Source organism: Brachionichthys hirsutus, chromosome 12, assembly GCF_040956055.1.
Source record: "Brachionichthys hirsutus isolate HB-005 chromosome 12, CSIRO-AGI_Bhir_v1, whole genome shotgun sequence".
Lineage (NCBI taxonomy): Eukaryota > Metazoa > Chordata > Actinopteri > Lophiiformes > Brachionichthyidae > Brachionichthys > Brachionichthys hirsutus.
The window spans coordinates 10,869,082-10,895,911 of record NC_090908.1 but is presented as its reverse complement, the minus strand read 5'-3'; the positions used below and the strand labels follow the sequence as shown (position 1 = coordinate 10,895,911).

Sequence of the window (26,830 nt, the reverse complement as noted above, 5' to 3'; positions counted from 1 at the left end):
TCAGTGAATATCGTCCTCTTTCGTCTTGCCGTCTCCCCCTCTTTTCACAACCTCCTCCACCGTCCCCGTCCCCTCCTCGCCTGCTGCTCTCTCGCCCAGCGTCCCCTGCAAGGCCTCCCTCAGGGTCAGGCCGAGTGCCTCCGAGTCCCTCTCGACCCCCTGCTCTGTCGACATCTCTGGATGGTGCTTCCGCAAATGCTTGACCACCTGGAACCTCTGCTTGGCTCTGTAGGAGCAGTGGCGACAGGAGAACGGCTGCTGCTTGGTGTGAGACAGGTAGTGATGCCTGAGGCCGGCTGGCCAACGGAAGGCCTTGCCGCACAGGCCGCACGCGTACGGCCGCCCGTCGCTGTGCTGACGCTGATGGGTCTTCAGTATGAAACTCGTCTTGAAGGCCTTGCCGCATTTTTCACAGACGAAAGGCCGCTTTTCACAATGCTGCGTGTCCCGGTGGGACCGGAGGGCGTCTGCTCTGTTGGTGCGGTAGGCGCAGTCCTTACAGGCGTGTGGCTTTTCACCTGCGGGTGAACAGATTTAAAACTCTCCTAACATTCACCCACAGAAAAGCTCTAAAAAACAGACAGTGAATTCCAAAATATCATTTATAACCACAAATTCATTGTGGGAGTATTTCCCGGTATTATAATGAAGTAGAAGTACAATAGTCCAGCTTCGTGCCCTGCTGTACCTGTGTGCTTGGTCATATGGTACTTCAGCTGAGTCGCCCACTTGCATTTGTAGCCGCACTGTGGACACAGGAACTTCTTCTCTTCTTGGTGGACCCTCATGTGAAGCTAAGAAAATAAGGAGAAGTTTTTTTTTTCATTACATGTTTATACAGTAGTATTATAGTAATTTTCAATTAAATATGGCTTTATTTTATCCTCATTGACACTAAAATATGCATTTAGAAATTAATTTCCAATGGCGGCCGCACAAAGTGGAGGCCAAATGTCCTCAAGTGATTCTCCCCTGTGTTAACCAAAGCCACCCGACTGAAGCTGAAGAAATGGCTGGGGGGGGGGGGGGATTTATTTGGCTCGACGCCACTCTAATCCACGTCTCCAATCGCCAGACGCTAGTTAGTCTGGGTTGAATTAGGAAGCATCTAATCAAGTCTAGCCTGTCAACTGGTAAGAAACAGTCATATCCAAACGGACCATATTTACTCGAGCAATCTGTTTCAAGTCAAATATTCTGATGACATTAAAACTCCTCCCTTCATCTTTGAGCTCACCCGCAAACGAGACGGATCGGCGCAGGCGTAAGCGCACAGCTCACAGCTGTAAGGCTTCTCCCCCGTGTGAATGCGAATGTGCCACGTGATCTTCTGCCGGTTCCGGGTGGAATACTTGCACTCTGTGCATTTGTAGAGGCGCTTCCCCCCGTGTGAACGCAGGTGCTGCTCCAACACCAGCTGACTCCGGCAAGCGAACGGACAGGCACCGCACTTCAGAGGCTTGCTGTCCGGAGAGCCGACCTCGTGCTCGCTGAGGAGGTGCTGAGCGAGCAGCTGCCTTGTCTTGGTAGCGAAGGCGCACAGCCCACACGGCTGCGCCAGGTGCCCCCTCTGGTGGGCGGCGAGGCCTTCCTTCGTCTTAAAGGACTCCCGGCAGGCGGCGCACTTCGCCTGCGGGTGCTCGGCCTCTTGGTGGGCCTTCAGCGTGACCTCATCGCCGCAGGCGTAGTCGCAGCGCTTACACGAGAAGCACGCCTGGAGCCGGTGCGCGCGCCTGCAGTGGTTCCTCAGCGCCACGTCCGAACTGAACCGGGCGTCGCAGCGGGTGCAAGCGTGGCGCGACCCCCCCGCGTGGCACCGGCGTCCGTGCCGGCTCACGTCGTCGCGCGTGTAGCCGCTGAAGTCGCAGAGCGAGCAGGAGTGCTCGAGTCGCTTGTCGTGGATGCGCGTCTTGTGCTGACGCAGTTTCGCCGCGGCCCCGAAGGTCTTCTCGCACAGATCGCAGCTGTGGCGGCCGAGTCCCGTGTGAAGGGACTGGTGCTCGGCCAAGCGGTAGCGCCTCGCGGTGCTGAAGGGACAATAGCGGCAGCGGTGAGGCCGGGCGCCTTTGTGCGCGAGGGCGACGTGTTGGGCCATGCGGCGTTCCTGCTTGCAGGTGAAAGTGCAGTTCTTACACTTGTGCCTTGATTTAGCGACGCCGAGTTGCTTTTTGCCACGCACGCAGAGCGCGTGGCGTGTCAAAGCCATTTTAGATCTGGCTCCCATTGAGCACACGGCGGACTGGTTTTCAGCCGACTTCGAGTCATCGCATCCGTCACCCGCTTCCGAAGCCATCCGACCGGCGTCTTTTCTCGAGGTCTTTCTGCAGGTCGACAGATGCCGCTTGACTGTTACGATCTTCGCGGACGAAAAGCTGCAAAGCTTGCATCTGAATTTCCCCCCCGTCTTTGTGTAAAGGGACTCCGGGGGATTTCTTCGCTCAAGGTGCGATAGATTTTTTGGCGAATCCAAAAGCTCCCCATCGAGCTGGCGTTCCGACTCGCTGAACGCCACCGCGTTACGCGAAAGGCCCCGACAGTTCGCCAAAAGAGACTCCTGCTCTCCCGATTCTTGCTGCGGACATTTCTGACCACTCGAACTTGTGCACATCCGATTTTGCGAAGACGGAAGCGCCGCTTGATCAGAACCCGGTCTCTCCTCCGGCTGCGTGGATTCTTCCCGACCATCGGGAGAGAAGCCCTCCGCAGCTAAACGTGCGTTTGAAATGCGTACGAATGTCCTCGTCTTCCGCCGCAGTGCAGGACATTTCTTTGCGAGGTGGCTTTCGAGGCCCCGCCTCTGCTTGAACTGCGCGCCACAGGCCCGGCACTGGTGAACCTTCGTCCTGCCGTCACACAGGGCCTGGCGGTGGTAGTTCAAAGCCGTCTCTTTGCTGGTAACGTAGGAGCACTTGTCGCAGCGATGAACATCTTTCGTCGGCTCCACCAGCATCTGTACCCGTCCCTCCAAGACCATGGCTTCCGCTTGATCCTTGTCGTGCTTCTTCATCGCTTTCAGACGGAGCTCAGACTCTGACGGCTGATTTCCCCCCCTCACCGCTGCACCCGCCTCGGGCGTTTGAGTCCGACGCTCCCCGGGTTCAGCCGGTTGACTAGCGTGACTCGACGGCGCTGGGCCACGCTGTTCGCATTCCGGAGCCGAGACGGTTGCATCGGCTTCCTCGGGCGAAGCCGGGGAGAAATCGGCCTTCTCTTGCGACGCGTTGGACTCGTTGCAGGTGAAATTATTCGCCGTTTGATTTTTGGAAGTTTCCTCATCGTTTTGCAGATAGTCGGAGGCGGCTAGCGTTGTTAAAACGAGAGTGCAGTACTCCTCCGGACCGTTCACGTATGAAGGGCCGTCTTCGTTAACAACCTCTGGAGAAACGACGGCGAAAGCGTCCGTCGCTGTCTCCTCACTGGGCTCTGCCGGCGGGGGCGCTTCGGGAACAGTCTGGCCGGGGCGCCCCCGAGCTGCCGAGGCCTTGATGTAAAAGTCCTGCGAGAACTCAGTGGAGCTCCTCTCCTTCTCCTTCGCAGCGTAGTTCTCCAGCCACGCGTTGTCGCCGGGGACGTAGCCGTGAGCTTTCCTCTTGTGCAGGAAGAGGCTGACGCTGCTGAAAGCCGAGTAGACGCAGAGGGCGCAGCGGAACTCTTTCAGCTTGGTGTGCTTGCAGTTCTCGTGGTTCTGAAGGGCTTGCCTGTAGCGGGTAGCGTACGCGCAGTATCTGCACCTATGGACAGTCGGTTGTTTGTCCCCTCCGGAATGTTTGGCCAGCATGTGATTGCGGAGCTCGTACTTGCGCTTGCAGGCGTAAGCGCAGATCTCGCACATGAGCGATTTGGCCTGGTGTCGCAACTTGTGGCTGTTCAGTTGGTCCATGCGGTGACTACGGTAGGGGCACTGATTACAATGATACCTGGGAGAGGAGACAGGAGAGTTGAATCCAAAAAAATATTGTACCGCATCCGCTCCCAATCATAGAGAGGAGAGAGATAAATCATGCACAAGATAGAGGTTTGAGCAGCTTGAGAGGAATATGAAGTTAAACAGCAAGATGAATGTAAATGGAACCACTAAACCTTATATTATGCACATGGAATAAGTATTAAATGATTATTACACCAATATCTGCTCAAGATAACACACATTTTTATGTTGTGGTGTCAGTAATTTCTTCCGACCTTCATATTCACGTTTTTTTCTTCCAAGGGCTTTATCGTTTAAATGCAGGAAGTTTGGCCTCGATGTGTCGAAGCAGTTTTCTTTGCCTTTGCTCTGCTATATTATGCAGAGCGGACGCGGTGCACGAGTCGCCTGTTTATAAACCCGGATCTTAAGTACGACTCCTGAAGTGTCAAGTCAGGGAAAATCCAATCGTTTTTCAAAATAAAACCCGTCAGACTCTCCTAATTAATAAAACGGTAATTATCTAAATGTATTCTTTCTGGGCGGCCCAGTAACAAATGCCTCACGGACCGGTACCGGTGGATGGGGACCCTTCAGCTACTCATGAATGTTTCACGCGTCCCAAATGGATCCAAAATCAGCAAAATAAAATAAAATAAAACTCAGCGGTTCTGTATCGTGTAGCAAGATTAAATAACATCTACCTGAGGTCTCCAGCATGTTTCCTCATATGGACACTGAGATAGTGCTTCCATTTAGTCACGTAGCCGCATTCAGCGCACATGAAATTCTTGTCATCCGAGTGAGTGAGCATGTGTTTGGAGAGGTAGGACTCATCGCGGCACCTGAACTCACACAGGCTGCACTTGTGGGGCTTCTCACCTGTTGTAGGAAGAAGAGACAGAATCGGTAACATTCTCCAAAAAAAGAGTTACTCAAAACGGCAAACGTGAAACAGGACGAGGGCGAAAACCCCGTTAAAACACGGAATATAAGCCGCATTCCCTCCTCACCGCTGTGCACCAGCATGTGCCGCTTCAAGCCGCGCTTATGCGAGGTCACGTAGCTGCACTGAGGGCAGCGGTGGGTCTTCTCGTTGGCGTGCAAAAGCCCAACGTGCCGCTCGAACGCCACGGGGTTCAACGTGACGTACGGGCAGAAATCGCAGCGGAGCTCGTCGCTTCCTGGGTGGCCGCGCCGCCGGTGCTGGAGGAAGACGGTCTTATTGGAGCAAGACAAGCCGCACTGCGAGCAGTGGTAGGCGAGGTGCGTGCGATAATGAGCCTCCATGTCCGCCTCGCTTTGAAACACGGCCCCGCAGGCGTGGTGGCGGCATCCCGACGCCTTCGCCCCGTGCGCCGCCGCGGCGTGCCGGACGAGCTCCTTGCGTGAAGAGCCCTGGAAAGGGCAACCCGCGCGAAAGCAGGCCCGCAGCCCGTTGTCCGGCAGGAGGTTGTGAGTCTTCATGTGAGCCTTGAGCGACCTGCTCTGCTGAAAGCTTTGGCCGCAGGCGGGACAGGGATATCCATCGCCGCCGCCGCCGCCGTCTCCGGCCTCCGCGGCGTGCACGCTGACGAGGTGGCGGCGGATTGCGTTGCGCTCCACGGCAGAATAATCACACAGGTGGCAGCGGTGAACTTTCTCCCCCGCCTCGTGCAGCCTGTGGACGCGCAGCTTGCTCTTGCTGGTGAAACAACGCTCGCAGGCGGGACACCGGAGCCCGGCGTCCGGGAAATGCAAATGGAGGTGCTCCTTCAGGTGGGAGCGCATCTTGAAGCAGCGGCGGCACTTGGGGCAGGCGTGGGTGCGATACACGTGCTCCGATCCCTCTGCGAGGTACTCTGAGGGGCGAGAACAGTCGAAATTCACTGCGTGACAAGTTTGTGATCGTCTTTTTTTTGGGGGGGGATGTTTCACGGAACATCTGATGTGGCCTTCTTCAAATAAAAGACTGCGTGTGTGTTTTAATATATATTTAGTATCACTCGCTCACTCGAATCTACCGGGCAGAATAGGGTGCTTCTACCTTTGGATGGCGCCGGCGCAGCATCCATTCCTGGAGGTTCTTTGACTTCAGCTAACGTTTGCACACGTTTCATCTTCTGCCTCTTTTTCTCAGGCTGTTCTTCATTTCTGTCTTCTGGTACTGATGATGATGATGATGATGATGAATAACGTGCATTGGGCGTTCGTTTTCTTCTCTGCCTGCTGGACACTGGCGGCTGGTGGATTTTATCATCAGTGCAAACAGCTCTGTCTGCAGCAGCGTCACTATCTATAACAGAGGAGCACGGATACCAATGTAAAAATGCACTTCTGATAAGTTATAGGCAACACAAACCATGCTTTTTATCATTTAGAAAGGTAAAGTTTTTTTATTTTATTTTATTTTTACCTTCAACAGGAGACGACTGACGATTGCTGGTTGCAGCCATAACAGCGTCACCATTCATCATCACATCATTTAATTATTAGACAAACAGAATTTCAACCTCCTGCCCGGATTTCTGAAGTCCCATCAATCTGAAAAACAGAAAACCAACAGTCACCCAGCCAGTCGAATCCATCCTCGCTGCTATTTCGACGACTGTCTTAGTTTTAAAGATGACACGTCACAGTTCTAGGAGCAGAGACTTCACTCACAATTTGTGACTCTGAACTGTTGTCAATACGCTAGCATCGCTGCTCACGCTAGCTAGCTAGCTAGCGGGTTGCTAGCTGCTCTCGTTTGGTGCGATCAATTTATATCGCTGCTGCGGTCCTGGCAGTTCACAAAAAAACAAAATCTGACATTTTGCTATCGGCCATAATATAAATATCTAATTTCTTACAAAAAAAATAAATTTGTGAGCTAATTTTATATTGATACAACGCTTAGAGTGACGTGGAACGAATGTTTCGCGGTCAAGCGAAAAGTCGGGATGTATTTGCCAAACACAGGAAGTGAAGCAGAGGTCGCCGCTCCGGCTGCATCACTTCCACACGGCGCATGTATTCATTGTGGGTACTGTATCTGGCTGAACGGTAGTAATTACAATATTATCAATTTAAAGTTATTTATTTAGGAAGCGACGGGTTTAAAATAAGAAAATAAAGACTTGGTTAGTAGGCCGTTAACTAAAATGACTGCTTATATGATATATTGGGGTTTGTCATTTAGAAATCAGCTGTTGTGAGGTTGTAAAATTCCCCATCTTGGAATGACGTCGTTGTACAGACGGATGTAATCCGCAGTCAAGACTTACATTCAATGGTTTTGCACTTTTGTGTGTAGATCTGATCGACAAAGTTTAATAACACCTGCAGCATGCCCCTGTCAGACTTTTTAGACAGCCTGAAGGACAACCCATATTTTGGGGCAGGGTTTGGACTAGTCGGGGTCGGAACCGCGTTGGCAGTGGCCAGGAAAGGTGCCCAGGTGGGGATGGTCTTCTTCCGCAGACACTACATGATCACACTGGAGGTCCCCAGCAGGGACAAGAGCTACCATTGGCTGCTGAGCTGGATCACCAAGCATGCCAGGCACACGCAGCACCTGAGCGTGGAGACGTCCTACCTGGCGCACGAGAGCGGACGAGTTCACACGCAGTTTGACTTCCACCCAAGCCCCGGGAACCACATCATCTGGTCAGTGGGGTGGGGGGGGGGTGGGGGGGATCGTTCACTTTGGCGGTGAACGGTGCCGCCTCTCTTAACCGCCGTCGTCCGATGTGGCTTGTAGGTACGGAAGGAAGTGGATTCGGGTGGAGCGGACCAGAGAGAAACAGATGGTGGATCTGCACAGCGGAACGCCGTGGGAGTCTGTAACCTTCACCGCTTTAGGCAGAGACAGACAGCTCTTCTTCAATATCTTACAAGAAGGTGAAGTTTTACAGTAAATAAATACCCAGTGTGTGTGTATATTCTGTGTACCTCAGTATATTTATTTAAATTGTCAGTCACGCTTTGCAGCAAGAGAATTGGCCCTGAAGCAGGAAGAGGGACGCACCGTTATGTACACCGCCATGGGCGCAGAGTGGAGGCCTTTCGGGTTTCCACGGCGACGCAGGCCGCTCAGCTCCGTGGTGCTGGAGGTGGGCGTGGCTGAAAGAATCGTAGACGATGTGAAGGAGTTCATTGGAAACCCCAAGTGGTACACAGACAGAGGTAGAATTAACGCTGGGGGGGGGGGGGGAGTAAAATGCTTGTAAACTGGTGGCAGAAACGTGACAAATGCATCATTTTTATTTGAAAATATAAAAACTTTAATCTCTAAACTTTTTCTACCAAATACATTTTAAAATCTGCGTGGTATTTTCGGTTATTTTATGGTGTCTTTCACATGGATATTACGGATTTGTTTTATTTGCCCACTAGGAATCCCCTACAGAAGGGGATATCTGCTTTATGGACCTCCAGGGTGTGGAAAAAGCAGCTTTATGTGAGCTTTCTTTGGCTTTCATATCCCTATTTAGAATCTGTCGGATGCAGATGTCATTTCAATTTGTAAGTACATTTCGATTTTACAATTGTGTGTCTTGCTACTTCAGCACAGCACTGGCAGGCGAGCTGGGCTACAGCATCTGCCTGATGAGTCTGAGCGACCGATCCCTCTCAGATGATCGTCTGAACCACCTCCTGAGCGTGGCACCGCAGCAGAGCATCGTACTGCTGGAGGATGTCGACGCAGCGTTTGTTAGTCGGGACCTGCTTCCAACCGAGAGTAAGCAGCGTGGAAAGAGAACTTCCTTTGAACAATTGTTTTTGTCTCCTTATTGTCATGTTACATTTTCAATTATCCATCAACTTATATATTTGGGGTTTAGAAGAATACAATTCTTTCATCGGGGAATTTGTGTTTTTACCAGCACCGATGCGTCTTTCCATGAACGGGATTACTCAAAGATAAATTTAATTTGCGCAAAGAAACAGTCGACAAGTTTAAGGCGGCGCTCCAGACGATTGCCATCCCATGATGCACTGTTTCTGCAAAACACATTCATCAGGGAAATGAATGAAGAGGTGCACCTGCAGTTCTGCTGCGAGGAGAGGGCACCAGTCTCCTCTGGACGCGAGCTCCATTACACATTTGTTTTAGAGCGTGACCTCAAAGAAGTGGGAAAAATCCACAATTAAACCGAGCTGCCACGGCGGATGTTTGCGCTCTATGAATATTGTCTAGTTAGTTTTTTCAAACTTTTCTTGTTCAGAGGATCACTTTTGAAATCCCACTTGTCTTTCAGACCCTCTGGCCTACCAGGGAATGGGAAGACTGACCTTCAGCGGCCTGCTTAATTCTCTGGATGGAGTGGCTTCATCTGAGGCCAGAATAGTTTTTATGACCACCAACTTTATCGACAGGTACTTTTTTGGCGCTTTTAGCATGAAAAAACTAAATATTGGGCTTGTGTGAATGTTCCGTTTTGCTCTGTGTCCGACGTTAAATGCCGGCCTTGCTTTTAAATCCTGCGCACAGATTAGACGCAGCGCTGATCCGACCCGGCCGCGTTGATCTGAAGCAGTACATCGGTCATTGCACCCGCTGGCAGCTGCAACAGATGTTTCGGCGGTTCTACCCAGATGAGCCTGCCTCGGAGGGAGAGAAGTTTGCAGAGCATGCGTTGGCCGCCCACTCTGAGATTAGCGCCGCCCTAGTGCAAGGACACTTTTTGCTGCACAAAATGGACCCGAAGGGATCGATCGTCAATGTCGGCGAAATGAAAGAGTAACGGGACCGGAGTGGAGGAGGGGCATCGAAAGAGAAACTTTTCTAAATCCTGTTGAAGTTACAAAGTATTTGCATCAGACTGTATATGCACCATATCATTTCAAATAAATATATTTCTGTTAAGGAGTATTTCAGCATGAAATAAACTGCCATTGAGAAGGGAATAAAGAAGCTCTCGATTCGTCGGGGCATCTGCTCGACGGGTAGCAGAGGTAGAAATCTCTTTATCTATTCTGAAAACGGAACAACCGCCAGCTGAGTGCGGTTCTTTGAAAGGACACCCGGTCTGAAGGCAAAGTCCGAAAACCACATGTAAACCAAAGCGCTCATCCTTTAAAGGATGCAGAGCGCTCCTGTTTGTAACAGGAACACTTTGGACCATTTCTCTGATACTTTGAGCAAATGCTATGAAGTGCTCTCAAGAGAACCAGGACTTAAAATCAGTATTCTGTCGCATATATTATTCAATTAAAGTTTTACCAATGAAATCATATATTTGATTTAAGAATGATTTCCGACAGTCCTGGTTGGTCCTTGGGAGTTCTGCAGTAAGGGTTAATTATTTTTGCTTTGGGTGAGGCCTGGCCCCTCCCTGCTCGCCTAGTCTTTTGGAAACAGCAGCTCGGCACACTTTCTATTCCGTCTTCATCGTGGCAGTTGGGCGGCGTGATGTGGAGGAACGGCAGCAAGCTGCTGGCATGCCCCGTCGCCGTGGCGAGGGTCAGCTCCACCGGGGTGGGAAGAGCATCCTCTGCCCGGGGGCCCCTCTCGACTTCCCAGGAAAAGCTTCTGACGAGGGAGGACCTCCCTCAGGTCAGCCTCTTGGAGCTGCTGTACAGACTGACCTTTCAGGGCTTCCACAACCGTTTGCATGAGCTGCAGGTACGTGCCCGCTCTGGATGGGCTGCACAATCGGCAGGTTTTTGTTGTGGAGACGCGCGATCACTGAAAATATCACCTGGTGCGTGTACAATGCTCTATAGAAGTCCGATATGTAAATGTGACTCGGTGACTGCGGCTGATCTGCTGACAATCGTGATTGTTACTTGGAGGCGGTTGTTGGTAGCAACAAAGGAGCTCTCACAAAGGAGTCGATTGTTTGCCCTCGTCTCTGCACGTCAACAGCCGTGACCAAATCTTCATCATCGTCACCTGACACTGGCCTCATTCTGTAAACACACAATGCATGCTTTTGCACAACACGGCATGCCCTTAAAAGGGAATCGGTCAGTTCACCTTTCATGATGTGTTTGTCCTGAATCTCCTCCTCTGACCTCTCGTGACTGAAGGGTCCTCAGCTTTCTCATCAGTATATCTCTCATTCCCCGTCAGCTCTATGAGAAAGCGCTATACGGACCCATATACAAAGACGGAACGAGCGGGGTCTGTGTGAACACCCCGGATCTTCTGGAGGCGGTCTTGAGGAACGAGGACAAGCTCCCAGAGCGAGGGGACATGTCCCTGTGGAAAGACTATCGCGACATGAGAGGATACGGCTACGGGCCTTTCACAGAGTAAGACAGTAGGCAACTGTAGAGTACATTGTGTGTACGGCAATGCTCTGTTCCAAAGTCCTCACAAGTGATGTCATGTGAGGGGGGAGGGGCTGACTTTGACCTACAAATGGTCATCGGACCTGGAAGGTTTTGTTTAAACAGAGTCGGTAGCTAGAACATGTCTGATTAGTTACCCAGGCTGTTAACGTACAGACAATAACATCCTGTCAATATTTACTTTAGCCGTCACTCATGCTTATTGGTGGCGCAGTGGTTAGCACTTGCCTCGCAGCAAGATGGTCACAGGTTCAAATCCGACCTTTCTGTGACGGGTTTCTATGTTCTCCCTGTGTCTGCGTAACATTTAGTGACTCCTAACAGGCTATATTCAAGCAAGCCTGCAAATTAATATTCAGAAAGGTCCTTAGAATAGAAAAAGTCCAGTATCGACAAGACAGCACACAACAAACGTTTACAATGTGCTTTAAGGTCTTCATTTATTCTTCATTAGATAAAGTTAAGTGCTGACATTTAGACTTTACTCTCACATATATTCAACACTCATATCACCAGCACCTGGACAAATACAAATACTATCTCTTCTTTATTTGCTACTCGCTATGACTCCGTCTGTTGGCAGAAATGGGAAGAAGTGGCACAACATGCGGGCAGCGCTGAACAAGCGGATGCTGCTTCCGAAGGACGCTGCACAATATGGGGACACTCTTAACGACGTTGTGACGGACTTCATCAGCAGGATGCGCTTCCTGAGGCAACGCAGCCGCACGGGAGACTTGGTGACCAACGTGGCCAATGAGTTCTATCGTTTCTCACTTGAGGGTGCGAAGGAAATTCCTGAATTCCTCTTCCGGGACTTACAGTTCTCGAGTGTTTCTTGCTCTGAATTTAACTGTCCTCACGCAGGCATTGCCTCCATACTGTTTGAGACCAGGCTTGGGTGTCTGGAGAAGCAAATTCCAGCAGGCACTCAAGAATTCATCAATGCAATATCCAAGATGTTCTCCAACAACTTTTTTGTGGCCGTTGCACCCAAGTGGACCCGCAGCCTCCTGCCCTACTGGGGGCGCTACATTGCAGGCTGGGATGGCATCTTCAACTTTGGTGAGTGGTAAAGAAGAGAAAAATATTTAAAAAAATATTGGACAGATTTCCACAAAACTTAGTTTAAGGATGAGTTCTAGAAAAGAAAAGCTGCTGCGTGCACAATAAATAAATGTTCCTAAAAACAAACGACCTACTCTTTAATATGCCTTTAAAAATGAAGAATTAGATTTTTATTTTCTTCCCCCTTTTAGCTACAAACTTGATTGACAAGAAGATGAACTCCATTCAGCAGCGTCTGGACAACAAACAGAGCGTGGAGGGAGAATACCTCACATACCTCCTCTCAAGCACCGACATGAGCATTGAAGAAGTTTACGGCAGTGTGACGGAGCTTTTGTTAGCGGGAGTGGATACGGTAAATGTGATACACCACCCCCCCCCCCCTCCACCTCGTTCCTAAATCACATTTTTTTGAGTCCACTAAAAGAAGATGTTTGATTGCGATTTTTCCACCGCGTGTGCACATGAGGTTCATTTTTTTCTTTCTTATAATGACATTGTCTTTCTCATCAAGACCTCCAACACCCTTACATGGACTTTGCACCTGCTGTCCATGTACCCAGAAAAACAAGACAAACTCTATGAAGAGGCGTCTCGATTGATCCCACCAGACCGGATACCTTCTGCCGAGGAGGTCACGCAGATGCCTTACTTAAGGGCTGTCGTCAAGGAGTCACTGAGGTGAGACGGAGTTACGATGGGTGGCGTTCAGCTTCCACGCTTGTCCGTCAGTAAAATCATTGAGAAGGTATAACGCCGTAAGAAAAACAAACCAACGTGAAATGTTTTGCAGGATGTATCCGGTTGTTCCTCTGAATGGGAGAGTCGTGGCAGACAAGGCTGTTAGGATTGGCGCATATCAATTTTCAAAGAATGTGGGTCTGCTTTTTTTTTTTTATATCAGACATTTTCTTGAATGGGTGGTCCTCACTTAAGTCGTTTAACGAAGACTCCGTGTTACGACAGGCTTTCGGAAACACTATATCTTGTCTCCACTTCTGTTTCCTCCAGACTGCTTTTACGCTTTCTCATTACGCCATCAGTCACGACGAGGACACATTCCCAGACTCGTTCACCTTCAAGCCAGAGAGGTGGCTTCGCGATGGCCACGGGAGGCCACACGCCTTTGGCTCCATCCCGTTTGGCTTCGGCGTCAGAGGCTGTGTGGGTCGTCGGATTGCTGAGCTGGAGATGTATTTGGTTCTGTGTCGGGTCTGTAACTTGATGCTAACAGTGAAACACAATTTTATCAAATTTATATTTAAAAAAAAAAAAAGATTTTTGGCTGCTACATGTTGACAAATACTTAATAGTTTAATATTTATTTCATATAATTTGATGCTTTTATTAAATGCACTTTTTAAAGTAAAGCTATTGAATTCAAATTCAAATGAGTTTGCCGTGAGGGTATTTAAAGCAATTTTTTTAGTATTGATGGCTAGGAAATGATTGAAGGCTAACATTAGCTGTTGCCTTAATGGGTTAACTTAGCATCTTTGTGTGACATCATACAAATTACATTAATCACAAGTATACTTATTTGCATATTATTAATAGCAAACTATATTTGCTTTGTTACTTTGCAGAAAGAGTATGAAAATCAATACCGATATATTATAATAATAGAAAAAGAAGAACATGATGTGACGACAGGGTTATAATCAAACTGAATAGGCAATGAAGTAATAGTTTTCATTTCCCTGCAGCTCATCAGGAGATTTGAAGTCAAGCCCGATCCTGGAATGGGGGAGTTGAAAAGCATCACCCGCACTGTTCTGGTACCAGACAAACCAGTAAGCCTACACTTCGTGGAAAGAGGAGGCGAAAGCACAACTTAACTTGGTATTTGGCAACCATCGTATGAAAAAAAGGAAGGCCATCGCCGATATTTTGAGGCGACTGAAGAACCGATGCGCATCGAAACCTGTCAGAAAGATGACATGGACGAACATCATGGGTTCAAGATAAGAAAAGTGACCCCATGGAAATTTCTCATCAAACGGTCTTTGTAATTTGACAAGGTGAGTGAGGAGACTAGGTGTTCTTTGTAATAAGTACTTTGTGTATCCTGTTTGTGTTTGAATGAAAGATGACCCTTCATGTGTAACCAACAGTCTTTCCAGAGGACTCCGTCTGTATCGTAGTTAAAGCACTTGAATTAGGTTTTTAATTGTCCACTTTTTTATAACACATTAAAGCCTTCATTTATTTTTAAACTAACACTGCTTGACCTATGTAACCCGGTAGAGAAAATGTGCCAGACACCACACACGGTGTCTGGTATCCCGAGCATTTCAGAATACACCATGAGGCGTGACACCTTGTAGAAAGGTTCGAGTCCCGGTTCAGACGAAATGTGGAGTGTGCGTTGGTGGCTGGAGAGGATCCAGTCTACCTCCAGAAAACTGCCGAGGTGCCTTTGAGAAGGGCACCGTCCCAGATTTGCTTCCATACATAACTTCCTTTGGTGGAAGGTCATAATAATAAAGCTCACCGGGTCAGGCATCAAGCTTTTCTTTTGCCTACAATATATCCCAGCAGGGGGCGCCAGAACTGCAGAAACCGGTCAAACCACAAGGACTCCTGCTCTGCGCACCAACAACTGTTCTCAGTCCGGTGGTGTGTTTGGTTGGCCAAGTCAGAGGAGGTCGGAGGTCATTCAGAGCCCAGACACGTGGTCTTATTGACCATCTGAGAGAAACCATCAGATGTGAATCCACCTGCGAAAGCAGTCGTTTAATTACCCTGTCCGAAAATACAGGTAGGCGAAACTGCACGCGCGGGGTGGGTGGGGGGTATTTAACAATTTGAGCGACAAGCACATACACCAATCACAAACATAAAGGTAAGAGAGAGGGAGTGGGAGACCCTGCTATCTGGCGAACTACCTGTTAGCCCGCCACAGGTAGGTCACACAGTCACGCAGCGCAGCAGTCAGTCAGCGCGCTGTGAAGAGACGCGCAGCAAACGCACCCAGACGAGGCAGCAATGCCCGACCGGTTGAGCTCATTTGTCGCCTGTTGGAGCGGAATAAAATCCCAGAAACTCCGGTGAGGAGGAGGAGCGGCAAAGAGGAGGCTGGAGGACGGTGGACCGAGCAGTGAACTTGTGAATGGGGTTTTTGACGCGTGCGCCCTGGCTTTGCTCGGATGGGATGCACAGTGAGCTTCATTTGTTGTGAAGAGGACTTTCTGCAAATGCCCGTCTACCGACATGAGGTCGGAGAAAAGGAGAAAGAGAGGCTGGAGAAGGTAAGGAGGTGCTGGCGGGAGGAAACGCGCGGGCGGCAAACGCGTGCGTCTGAACAGGAGCAGGACGCTGAGAAGTTGGCGCGTTTATTTGGGTTCCTTGCATTCACGTGCGCGCCGTCGAACCCAGTCAGCTCTCCTTATGTCGGGCTTGTAACAGGAAAAGGATTTTGACCTTTGTTACAACTTCATAAAATGTATTTAAAAATCAACAGATCCAGGAACAGAGTGCATTTCAGAAGTAAGCCAGAACACATCCGGTGGGTTTTTAACTTTCTATGAACCGCAGACGGCTTACACAACCATCAACCCAGGTGCACTGCGTGTGTGCGTGTGCGTGTAATACCTGCGTTGACATGTGGCATTCAAGCACTCTAAGAATAAAGTAAACCATTACCTGGCTGTAATGACTGCCAAGGGCGACTCCGAAAAGCCAGCGATCCCCCCTGCACTGATGTAATGGAATAATTCACTACTTCTGCTCGAGACCTGCTGGTGAATATCTGGAGGTTCATTTGTGCAGAGTTGTTATAACAGTTCTCTGTGCCGCCCGAGGCTGCTGCAGGGCTATGGTGCTCAATGACCTCTGATCCGGCACTGATTCTTTTTTTAATTTTTAATGTTTTCATTCTCTCTGACCCACTGCACTCGTATTTCATGTATACCCTTGTGTTTTTTATAAATCGAATCCACTACATAGTGTGTGTGATGTCTGTCAGATCCTGGTCTCTATCCGCTCTGAATTCCCAACCCAAGGGTCGGATGCCAGGCCCGGGACTTCCCTGGGATTTGAGCATTTTTCAATAAAAGGTATGCGGTGAACTGAAAGTCGCCTGCCTCTCTGTATGGCATTCCAGTGGATGCTTTCGCCGCGGTGGAACAGTGCATCCTCTGTGCCGCGTCTCAAGGGGAGGCGTATCATTTCATTCCTATACCTGCCGGTACCGATCTGCACATGGCTCGCAGAACAAGACCCTCTCTGTGTGTTCCATGGAAAGCTGCCCAGGGTGTGCTGGACCTGGGATGGGATTGTGAATCCTCAGCAAAAGTTACAACCCCGCCCCCCCCCAATCATTTTTACCTTTCATTCCCATACAGGAATTTAGCCTTTACTTCAGGCTCGGACCCTGCTTTAAAAAGGTGAGATGTCCGCCATTCACTGCCACTAGAGGGTGTACGAGTGCGCCACCCACCCACGTCAAACGCTTTTTAGTAAGGGTGACAGGTTCAGATTTCTAACCACGGTGATTCACCCGACACATGACAAGATATTGAACTGGTCCCAGTGACTGTTCTATTAATGTAAGCTGCTGGTACCTCGGATGGCATCTTATATTTGCGACTGGTTGCCTTATGTTGCAAAGGCACAGCATAACTACAGTCCATTTACCTTTAAAAGAAGGGGGGGGGGGGGGCTGGGGTGCAAAAGGTCTGCCATCTTAACCTCCATCCCAGGGCTGTTATGAATGCTGCAGGCAGCCTGATCTGCCATTTTCGTCATTACATTGTAGTTGAATTTCAATGCAAATTGACTAAAATTAGAGATATTTGATTAGTATATTTTAGATGTTTGAGTTTATTTTAGTCTCAGTTTCTGATGTTTTGCTGGCGCAAAAATGAGTTTGAATGTGGAGCGATGCGTTCGGTGCATCCCACTGATCGATATGCGCAACGGCCGAATGTTTAAAAAGCCATCCAGGTTTGTTAAACTAGAAAACCTAGGAAAATAATCATTCAGCCTTAGTCGAGAGCTACCATGGACTCGTCAGGTAATCCGAGCCTTTATATCCACCTTTTGAAGTCAAGTTAGTGATTCGGTGATGCGTAATGCTGTCACACAAAGACTGTGGAACAAGATGATAATGGGACACAAAAGCCGCTCATTGAGCTTCTTAAGAAGTCTTTCATTTACTTTGCAAATGCACAGCGGATAGAATGATAGATTAAGGCTCGGGCAACTGTATTTCCCCTCAGATTCTTAGTCGTGTGCTTCTTTTCGTGGAATGGAAAGCGGAGGCCTACCCTCCGTCTCTGCCTTGGACCTTGTGGTCCACATAATGCACTCTGTTTTGCCCCATCCCCTCCGCCCTTGTTGGCTTTGTGTGTATGTGAATGTGGGCTCTATGCAGCAGTTTTGTCGATATTTCTCTAAGTGTTTGTGTGTGTGTGTGGGGGGGGGGGGGGATTTTCTTGTCTGCGCCTTAATACTTGGCAAGGCGATGTGGCATTGGCTCTCGGCAACGTCCAAATCGCACAAAGTCTCACTCTGGGGGCCTTTGTCGGCATTCACAACACTTCCCGAGTGATGGACAGGAAGCTCGGCTCGCATCCCCTTTTTGACTCAAAATGCAGCTTTTGTGGATATTTGTGGCTCTCCTTTCCCCCCCCGGGGTGTTTTTCCAACCAAGGTTGAATGCCACAAGGCTCCAGGGGTAATCACTGTGACAATGGAGCAGAAGTTAGACTACCCAGGTCGCCCAATCATGTTTTCATCATCGGGAGACTGTTTTTCTTTGGGAACGTAATAAATCCCCCCCCCCCCTTTGACATGCTGCATTTACTCTGAATATACACAGGAAGAAAGACCCCAGTCTTTTTTTTTCTTTTTCTCCCTCTCTATTTTTCCACCAATGCTCGTAACAAGCTGGGGCAGATCATTGTTGCTAGTTCACCCTCACTGGTTTCCAAAGGATAGGCTTGCACACTTTTGCACACACGCATTCCGCTGTGCAGGAATGTCATAGGTATTTGCACTGGAATGCGATTCCTCGCTGGACTGGGGAAGGGAAACGTAATGCACGTTTTCAGGCGTAACCATCGAGTGTGTACTAAACAAGTAGACCATAACCAGATGTGTAGAAAGCTGCTCACTGGAGTTAAGGCTAATCTGAGAAAATTCAGGCATTTGGAGAAACCGGACTCTTGGCATTATGCAATATTGTCTCTCCAAGGCCTTAAACATAGCAGTTGATTGTTCTGCAGAGACAGTAGAGGAGGAGTAGAAACTCTATGGCTCTCCATAAAATGGCACATGTTCCACATTCCCTTCCCGATCCTTGTTAACGAGAGCGGGTGTGTCCCGTCCCAAGCGCCACACGATGGAATCATTGAATTAAATCAGTCCCAATACTGCACATGTGTCGCCCACGCCTAAAGTCCTACACAGGCATCACCGGCATGTCACAAATTCACGCTGGAGCTGGAAATAGACTTTTACTCACATGTATACGAGATAAATCAATACATTACGTGGCATGATGGGAATTTTCTTTGAGATTTAATTTGGTATTTTTATTCTCGGGTTATTTTAGTCCTTTGCAAACCATGTCCTTGTGTTGCAGGCCATTACTTCCTTGTTGTTGAGTTTCTACAGGGTCTTTCATCGCCTCTTGTGTTTTAATATTCTGAGAATCAATTTGTCAGCATAAGAAAAAGTTGAAAAGGGAGGAGAGTTTTTGTAATAATATAAGATACATATAATTTTGCAGAAATCATGAATAGAGGAATGGAAAACTCACGACTTTCAACCAGTCGTAGAATTTAGTGCAATTAGGATTAAATAACATCTTTAAAGTATCAGGCGTATAATAAATCTTTTAATTTTATCACTGGTCTAGATTCTTAAATTCTCCACAATCCGGAGATTAGCATGCTGCATTCCCTAAATTGAAGCCTTTTACCCTTTAATCCCGTTTCATTCTGTGTTACATTAGTTAATGAAGATCTGAGAACATAATCTGCTACTACTTTGCCTCCTGCCAGTCTGTCTGTCTGTCCTGGCAAGCCTTCCTATAGCATGGCTCTATAAATAGGCCGACTGCCTCCACATCATTGTATTGTGTCGTCAAGGGCTTGTTTGTCACCGCACCAGCCCAGAATTGAAACTCTTTCAACGGATATCTGGATGGATCCGCAGTGTCATAAAAAAAATGACTGCCCAACTGCCCCTGCTATCACGGTGACTCCAGCGCGACCTGACAGTTTACGGCCGTCAGAGGAAAGCGTCTGCTCAAACATTGCATATCTCGCCATCAGCAGCGACTGAAGTTGCTTCAATTGTGCTTTTATATTCTCTCGCGTGAATATTCTGTACATCTAGCTCTCGATTAATATCAAATAGGTGCTTTCAAAATAATTATCCCGCCCAGGAGCAAAAGCCTTTTTTGCCGTCAGAGTTACGTCACACTCAAAGTATGTCTCGACGATAGTTTATCCGGACTCCTCTTGTTGCGGATAACGGTTAATTGATTTAACTGTGCCTGCTTGGATAAGGCGTCCTTAAGCGGCGTCAGATCAAACAGAACGAGCGCGCTTTAAGTGGTTGAATTATCAGTTCGCAGCTCCATCCGGTGCAACACCTTTAATGAACCAGATAACATTCCAGGGGTCTCTTTGTCGCTTAAGCTCTGCCGCGGTCGCTCCTTTAGCACCTGCTATGAGCAGTGCTGTGTTTGCACTGAGATTGCTGTGGCTGGTTCTCACAATACAGACCGATGTTCTCACGCGACCCAGAAAGAATTTAAAGTCAGAATTATTCGAATCTAAAAAGCGTCTTTAATGACCTTTTAAGCTCTGAAAATTACAATAGGTGTTGAAATGTCAATACAAATGCTATCTTAAAGTAGTTTATTATACCGTGTCCGTACAACAAAACTAAAGTACAGCCTACGTACAGCATGTAGTGGTAATTTAAATTGATAAGCCAGAAGCCATTCTCCATGCATCTTAGCATTGATGAGCAGACATGGATGAAAACACAAAGTTTCACATCCAATTAAATGTTTTTAAATGATGCATTTCATCCACAGATGAATGAAAACAGCACAAACACCCCCCAAATGACAATTTACCGGTATAACATTCTGTGTATGAAGACACGAGTTACAGACACGAGACACGAGGACTGGTCTTTCAATCGCTATTGTCTCTTTACTAATCTATTATGTGAGGCCGTATTCTTGTCGCCCCTCAAAAGCAAATGCCACCAGGTTATAAAATCCTCGAAGAGAAAAGCCGCTTTTCTTCCTAAGCGCAGAACGATGTCAGTGTAAACACTATTAAACGCCCCCATGCCGAGGCAGCGGCTGTGCGGCGTCCCATCGCTCTCCTGCCACAAGGTTAGGCTCTAAGAAGTTAATGCAATTAAAGCGGACAAAAAAAAGGCACCGGTATACTAATAAAGTTTGAATGAAACGTGAAGCCGCGCGATGGACACACACACACACACGCACACACACACGCACACACACACACAGTCTTGTGGCCGGTCAAGCGTGATTTACATTCACCATCACCATGGGCTGCAGTGTGAGCCGTTAAGAACTCCCACTCGTATTAGTGGACGTGGCGGCGGGGGGGGATGTCCTCGCCGCCACACACGCCGACAAATACACACAGTTTTTAAAGACATTGCTTCCCATCACCAATAAACATGCCCTTGACCCCGTCGTCTACTCTACGACCTTCACCTGTCCCTGGACTTCCTTTTTTTCGTGAGGCGATCATTAATCATTTTAGGGATTTTCGCGAGCACATTCGTAACCCGACTTACGTGCACACATATCTTGTGCACATTTTCATACTGTGGCGTCACAGTCAGAGAGATTTCTTCCAGAAGCGTTTCTGTACTTGATTACAGAACTACGCAGGATTGACTGGATTGTTTGACCCAATGACCCAAACCCACCAAATTAGTAACATGGGGAAAGTGAGTTTTTCGTAATGTGGGACCTTTAGGTGTTTTGCCCGTCTTCCAACGATCCTAATTGTGGCGAGAACAGTCCAGCAGGGGGCAGTCAGCTTTTCATGATTTTATTTTCGTGCCGTAAAACCCGCAGCAGTTATTGGATTTTTTACAAACTATAATGTGGCATTCATGTGGTTTAATGTCCAAGGACAAGTGTGAGCTCACGCTACATGCCCTTCCAATCTAAACCCATTCCTCTTCATTATCCCCAGCACACATGGTGGGGAGGTCAGACTCTCTTGTTGGCAGCCGTGTTGACGGAGGCCTCGCTTACGGCTTAGCACTTCAAGAAGCGATAACAATCGTCCAGAAAGTAACCCCCCCCATGTTAAAACCTAAGCACACAGTGCAGGCTTTCATCCAGCAGAGGGGCGGGCGGTTTGGAGGGGCTTTAGGAAGAATGAGCCCGGTTTGGTTTTGGATCAGGGCTTCACAGTCTTTACAATGCAAGACATGGCTGGGATCCTTTTATCTTCACTCACACACACTCACTCGAGAGCACAAACTGGGGAATACAGGAAGACACGTAGCGCGAGGAAGACCCTAAACGGACAAAGCACAGAGGACATTCTGGCAAGCAGCTGTCTAGAGAGTCAGGTCTAAGTAGGCAGGAACTGATGAGGTGAGACGAGCAGCAGGTGCACCTCGTTCGGCTCAATACTGCCTCCGCAGCTGTGCAGGGAAGAAATCAATCTGCAGCAAAGGTCACCATAGCAACCCTCACGCCTATAATGCACGATAAATGAGGTAGATTTGTGACAGTTCTTCATGACACCTGTTGTGACCTCTTCAACATGCTAAGGTTTGCTGTGGAGTTCTGCCACCCAGCGACCAAAATAAATTAGCTGGTGGAATCTGAAAGTTATCGTGTAATGGATTGAAATGAAAAACCTGAAAACATGTAGAAAAAAAACAGAAACACAGCTCCTGGTATTCTCACTTTCCAGGCTATGATGTCCTGGCACTAGCATTACAAAGTGCGTGTGTGTGTGTGTGCGTAGGTGTGTGTGTGTGTGTGTGTGTGTGTGTGTGTCTTTTCCCTCTCCACTGCCTAACAATGCAGCTCAGGAAGTACGCACGTCAGGATAAGGGCCAGACTGCTAGGCTCGCTCTGGGCAGTGTATCCGACCTTCTGGGGACGATCACAGTCCCCGTTAATCCGAGAAAAGTCCGGTGTTGAGAAAGCTTTGGATCAGTGAAAGGGAATTACTGCCCAGGTGTCTCCAAAGAAAGCTCAGCGATGTCCCTCTGGCTGGTGAGTGCTGCTGCAACATGCCATTTTTTTACCAGGGTGGGGGTGGGGGGGGGGGGGGGGGGTCAGAGGTGAGACCACCGCCAAGTCAGAGAACCGCCGGCTTCACTTTACTATCACGCACCTTACCTTTCCTCCAGTGAAGAGAAGCTTATTGATTCGGAATCTTCTCGATCTCTTTGACTCCGAATAAGCTGAATGAGAAACACGGAAGGGTTGTAATTATAATTAATTACTGTTGGAAGATTTAGTTTGTAGAGTATTTCTCGGTTCTTTCCGAGACAATGGATCTATCCTTCCTCCAATTTCACAGAACCGTTAACACACTCTAAGGCGCCATCAGTTGATCCCTCGAGGCGGGTCCACATCTGCCATTGGTTGTCTCTCTCTCTCTACTGAACAATGGGTTTCTATGAACAATCTTCATTTAACCCTTTGTAGAACCTGCAACCTTCCTGAACGACGCTGACATTTGGATTTAAAAAAAAGGCATTTGTTTAAACGCGCTTTAAAAAATCAACTGTAGAGCGGCCCTTCATACCTTGTCATCGCCTCGGCCTACATCCTGTTCATTTCTGCCTCGTCTGGGCTTCTTATGAGGCAGCTGATGATTGGTCTGAGACCTCTGGCGTTTGAGGCCAAATGGTGACTGTGGGGGGGCTTTGTGTTCGGTGGGTGCTTCACTACCACCCTTCGGAATTTAGAGTTTAATACAGAAAAAAAAAAAGTACAAAGATGTCAGATAGTTGTCTTGGATCCAATACAAAAAGAGGGAGACTAAACTATGTGAAGTATTTTCATTTATGTAATGTACATTTTTGGATTCAGAGATTGGGATCACCTGGAGTGTCGGCGATCCGCTCAAACATTCTATTCTTTCGTATCTTTACTACTGTACGGCATTAAACCCCTGAATTCTTATCATTTATTTCCAGGCTAAGCATTATAATATCGCCTTACACGCTGTCGCTTTAATCTGAAGCTGTGCCCCGGAGAGAGCGTTTGCAGTTCTTTATTCCATCTTCTGTCTCACGAGGCTTTTGGTTTACTGCCTGGATTAGATATTTTCTCTTAAACAGGATATCGCTACATGCTGTCACCAGTCCCAGCTTTTAATTCGCCACGATTAACAAATCACCCAAAGAGTTTCCACCAGAGAGAGAGAAAAAAAAAAAAGCCTCTAGTGTGCTCAAAGATGAAATGAGCTTTCACTTAATTCCCTGTGGCTTCCTGCCACATTCGCTGAGGAGGTCTCAATCTGAAAAAGAAATGGATGCCTGGGATCAATAGTGGGAGGAGCCAGAGATAATTGCTGCATTAATCAGCTTCCACTTAGTTGGGCCAACAAGACATGCAAAGTCTAAGAGAATAGCCCCCCCCCCCCCCCAATGCAGCTGCCATTATTGGCTATTAGTTAACTTTGGTTGAAATGTGTCGTTCCTCTGCAGCAGTGACAGCTAACATACTCTGGACATCTTGTACTCTGTGAATGTTGTAGTCTTACAGCAGCCATGTGCATTTACAGGGTGCAAAGCAGCTGCATGATGTCATCAGAGCTGGGCACTAACGACCCTCTGAAACAGCAGTCACGTCCGCATATGCCTGATGAGGCAGATATTTTTTTAAGGTGGACTTGATATTCCCAGCAGACACTTTATTTTTTATTTTGCTCCACAGAATGTCCAAGTGGTGCTTTTAGATTTTCCTCTTTATGCTACTGAGATGTAATATGGAATGGATTTGAGGACTTTATACCGCCCCCCCCCCCCCCCCTCTGTTAAAGCCATGACCGACCACTCCCCTCTTGTTCTCTCAGCAACAAAGACCCGTAACTCCCTAACCTCATGTCTGGTTTCCTCGAATGGACAACAGACACGGTGCGGCCAGATTGAGACTTCATTGTTTGCACTGCAGAGAGGCAGGAAGTGCGCACAATATTGTTCCAGCTCTGAGGCCACTGTGCCTCTGCCAGCATTGTGTGGTCTTCTTCAACAGAAAGGCCTGAGGGAGGGCAAATGTTGAGACTGTTCAGACACCTATATCTTCATCCTTCAGGCTGCTAGCGTGCAGCAATCACTCATTTTAATTTAAAAGAAAGCGCCCACATGCTCATCGACCAATGACGGTCTCGGTAATGTCAGTGTAAAGGGTGCGTCTAAAGACATAACGCGGAAAGGAACAAAAGAATACTCCCACTCTTCTCACAGTTTTTGTTTTAGCAGAAAGTTTCATTTCCCTGAGAGGAAATAAAGAAGGGAGGGACTTCCTGTGTAGTTGCGTGATTCATTGGCGCTTTCTCACCTTCTCTTCCTTCATCAGATGTCATTTTCATTTACAGCTTCAATTTAATTCACCGTTACTCTTCATGCTCCTACATATTCATTATTCTTACACTGCTCTAAGACCCCCCCCCCCCCACTCCCACCCCCCAGCCTTGTCCCCTTTCTACATTAATTTGCAGAACCCCCTCCTTTTCCCATCACTTTAAGTGCCTCCTTCTGTGCCAGACGGATCTGCCAGAGCCACCCCACCTCCACCCACTTGCCGCACTGAACGGAAGAACCTGCAGCATCATCCAGAAAAAGAAGGGATGGGATGGAGGATGGAAGGATGCTGTAGGGCAGAGGGATGCGTATGGGAATGGCCCGAGACGACTTGTATTCAATGAAACCAAAGGAATCGGTTCAGGACTATAGCTGCTGACAGACAGGCTGGGGGGAAGAAGAGGGGGGGGACGGTTGTAGAGGACAGGAGGAGGCTTTCGGGAGAGGATGGGCGGACTCGGCTGGGGTCTCGCAACCGTCTGCAGGTGGGCAACATTTTTGTTCCACTGCATCTTCCCATTCTGGAAGCAAAGGAGAAGAAAAAACAAGGTACAGGTGTCACTTGAATTTTTGAGTTTTTTGTATCAATATTCATGTATCCAGTGTTTGATTGATGCACCTGCATGTTTGGTTTGGTTGGCTGATTGGTTGAAGATATACTAATATCTCAGTAACAATCTCCACCCAGGCTACACCCTGAACGCATCGCCAGCGCACCGCGGGGCCACACAGAGACAAACTCACACACTAACCGGCTTCCAACCCGGCACCTTCTTGCTGTGAGGCGACAGCGCCAACCGGTTTCCTCCAAAAACATGCAATTTAGGTGAATTGACTATTCCAAATTGTCCGTAGTGTGTGTGTGTGTGATGCACTGGCGACACATTCGGGGTGTACCCCGCCTCTCGCTGATAGCAAGCTGGGGTAGGCTCCAGCAAACTGCCGTGACCCGCAAAACAGGAGAAAATTAATGGACGGAAGGACAGAATTTAATACTAAAATGCAAAACTTCAAGTTATATTTTAACATCATTAAAAAAAAAAAGGTGCTCGGTGACTCTCTCTGTAGCATCGCAACTCACAACTCATCCTGCTGCTTTCATCAGCCAAACAGGGACACACATCAAACGTCTGCGGTGGTGAAGGTAGGCGTCATGGCAACGCCGCTGTTATCACAGCCCCGAGTGTGGCTACAAAAATGTCCGCGGGGGGTGGGCGGGGGGCATAATCATTTGATATTTAACGGGTAACTGTTGAGAGACTAACCCTGAGGGCCCCCCCCCCCCCCACCAGGGACTGTGGGAGGACTGTTGCTGAGCCCACGGGTCAGTTCTGGCGGGCAACTCCTTCCTCTCGCTGCTCCTCACCAGGGCGAACGGAGGAAAACGTGCACACACATGTGAGCGTTCTGCAGAGGGAGGTGCTCTTGGGTCTGCATTGTTTGCAACAGAATGGGAGTCACGGGGGTGAGAAAGGGTGTGTGTTGGGGGGGGGGCTCCTCGAGTGTGTTCTTCCTCTGTCTGTCGACGACTGAACACCCCCCCCCCCCCACACACACCCTCGCCATCCTGGAGCAGCTTCCAGGCCGTCGGCCAAGAGCACAGAACACACCCCTCTGTTTACACACTCACTCTCTCCTCATCTGCTCTCCCCTGCCTCTCTCCTCTATCTGCTTATCTATTACTGCACACAGTTTCATCTGTTCCTCATATTTTTTTTTACTCTCAGCTTTACCTTTTCCAGCCGCTTGTTTTTTCTTTTTTTTTTAACCCTTTAAATCCATCGTGAGAGCTTTGATTCCCCCCCCCCCCCCCCCCCCGACTGTTTACCCATCCTTGGTTCAAGGACAGCAACCCTGAGACCTGTTCATCTTCCTGATTGTTTAAGTGCTTTGCTGCAAAAAAAAAAAAAAAAGGTCAAGGTTGAAACGGTAATAAAACAGAAGTGATCTAGTTAGTGTTGGACACATGCCCACCCTCCCTCACTCCCCAGGCACAGCCCCCCCCCTCCTTTTCCATCCTCTTCA

At 48.5% G+C, this 26,830-nt stretch overlaps 4 protein-coding genes across 4 annotated transcripts in view; 3 read left to right on the top strand and 1 right to left on the bottom strand.

The window, feature by feature from the left end:
- Positions 1–6,342, bottom strand: znf142 (zinc finger protein 142). The gene is made up of 7 exons (XM_068746586.1): positions 6,303–6,342; positions 5,934–6,182; positions 4,921–5,748; positions 4,612–4,789; positions 1,238–3,917; positions 689–794; positions 1–518 (listed from the first exon to the last, which is right to left on the bottom strand). The coding sequence occupies exons 1-7, from the start codon at positions 6,340–6,342 to the stop codon at positions 1–3; spliced, it is 4,599 nt and encodes a 1,532-aa protein (XP_068602687.1).
- Positions 6,343–7,214: 872 nt separating this feature from the next.
- bcs1l (BC1 (ubiquinol-cytochrome c reductase) synthesis-like) lies at positions 7,215–9,732 on the top strand. Its single transcript, XM_068746385.1, has 7 exons — positions 7,215–7,534; positions 7,629–7,768; positions 7,859–8,053; positions 8,264–8,327; positions 8,437–8,609; positions 9,130–9,247; positions 9,363–9,732. The coding sequence occupies exons 1-7, from the start codon at positions 7,215–7,217 to the stop codon at positions 9,613–9,615; spliced, it is 1,263 nt and encodes a 420-aa protein (XP_068602486.1). The 3' UTR covers positions 9,616–9,732.
- Positions 9,733–10,265: 533 nt separating this feature from the next.
- cyp27a1.1 (cytochrome P450, family 27, subfamily A, polypeptide 1.1) lies at positions 10,266–14,073 on the top strand. The gene is made up of 9 exons (XM_068746094.1): positions 10,266–10,496; positions 10,947–11,128; positions 11,751–11,950; positions 12,035–12,232; positions 12,427–12,590; positions 12,750–12,916; positions 13,029–13,110; positions 13,247–13,447; positions 13,942–14,073. The coding sequence occupies exons 1-9, from the start codon at positions 10,284–10,286 to the stop codon at positions 14,071–14,073; spliced, it is 1,539 nt and encodes a 512-aa protein (XP_068602195.1). The 5' UTR covers positions 10,266–10,283.
- A 1,311-nt stretch (positions 14,074–15,384) lies between these two features.
- tns1b (tensin 1b) overlaps positions 15,385–26,830 on the top strand; it is an 84,719-nt gene continuing 73,273 nt past the window's right edge. The window contains exon 1 of the mRNA XM_068745929.1: positions 15,385–15,486. Coding sequence (XP_068602030.1) covers positions 15,385–15,486 — 102 coding nt within the window. The remainder of the gene's footprint in view (positions 15,487–26,830) is intronic.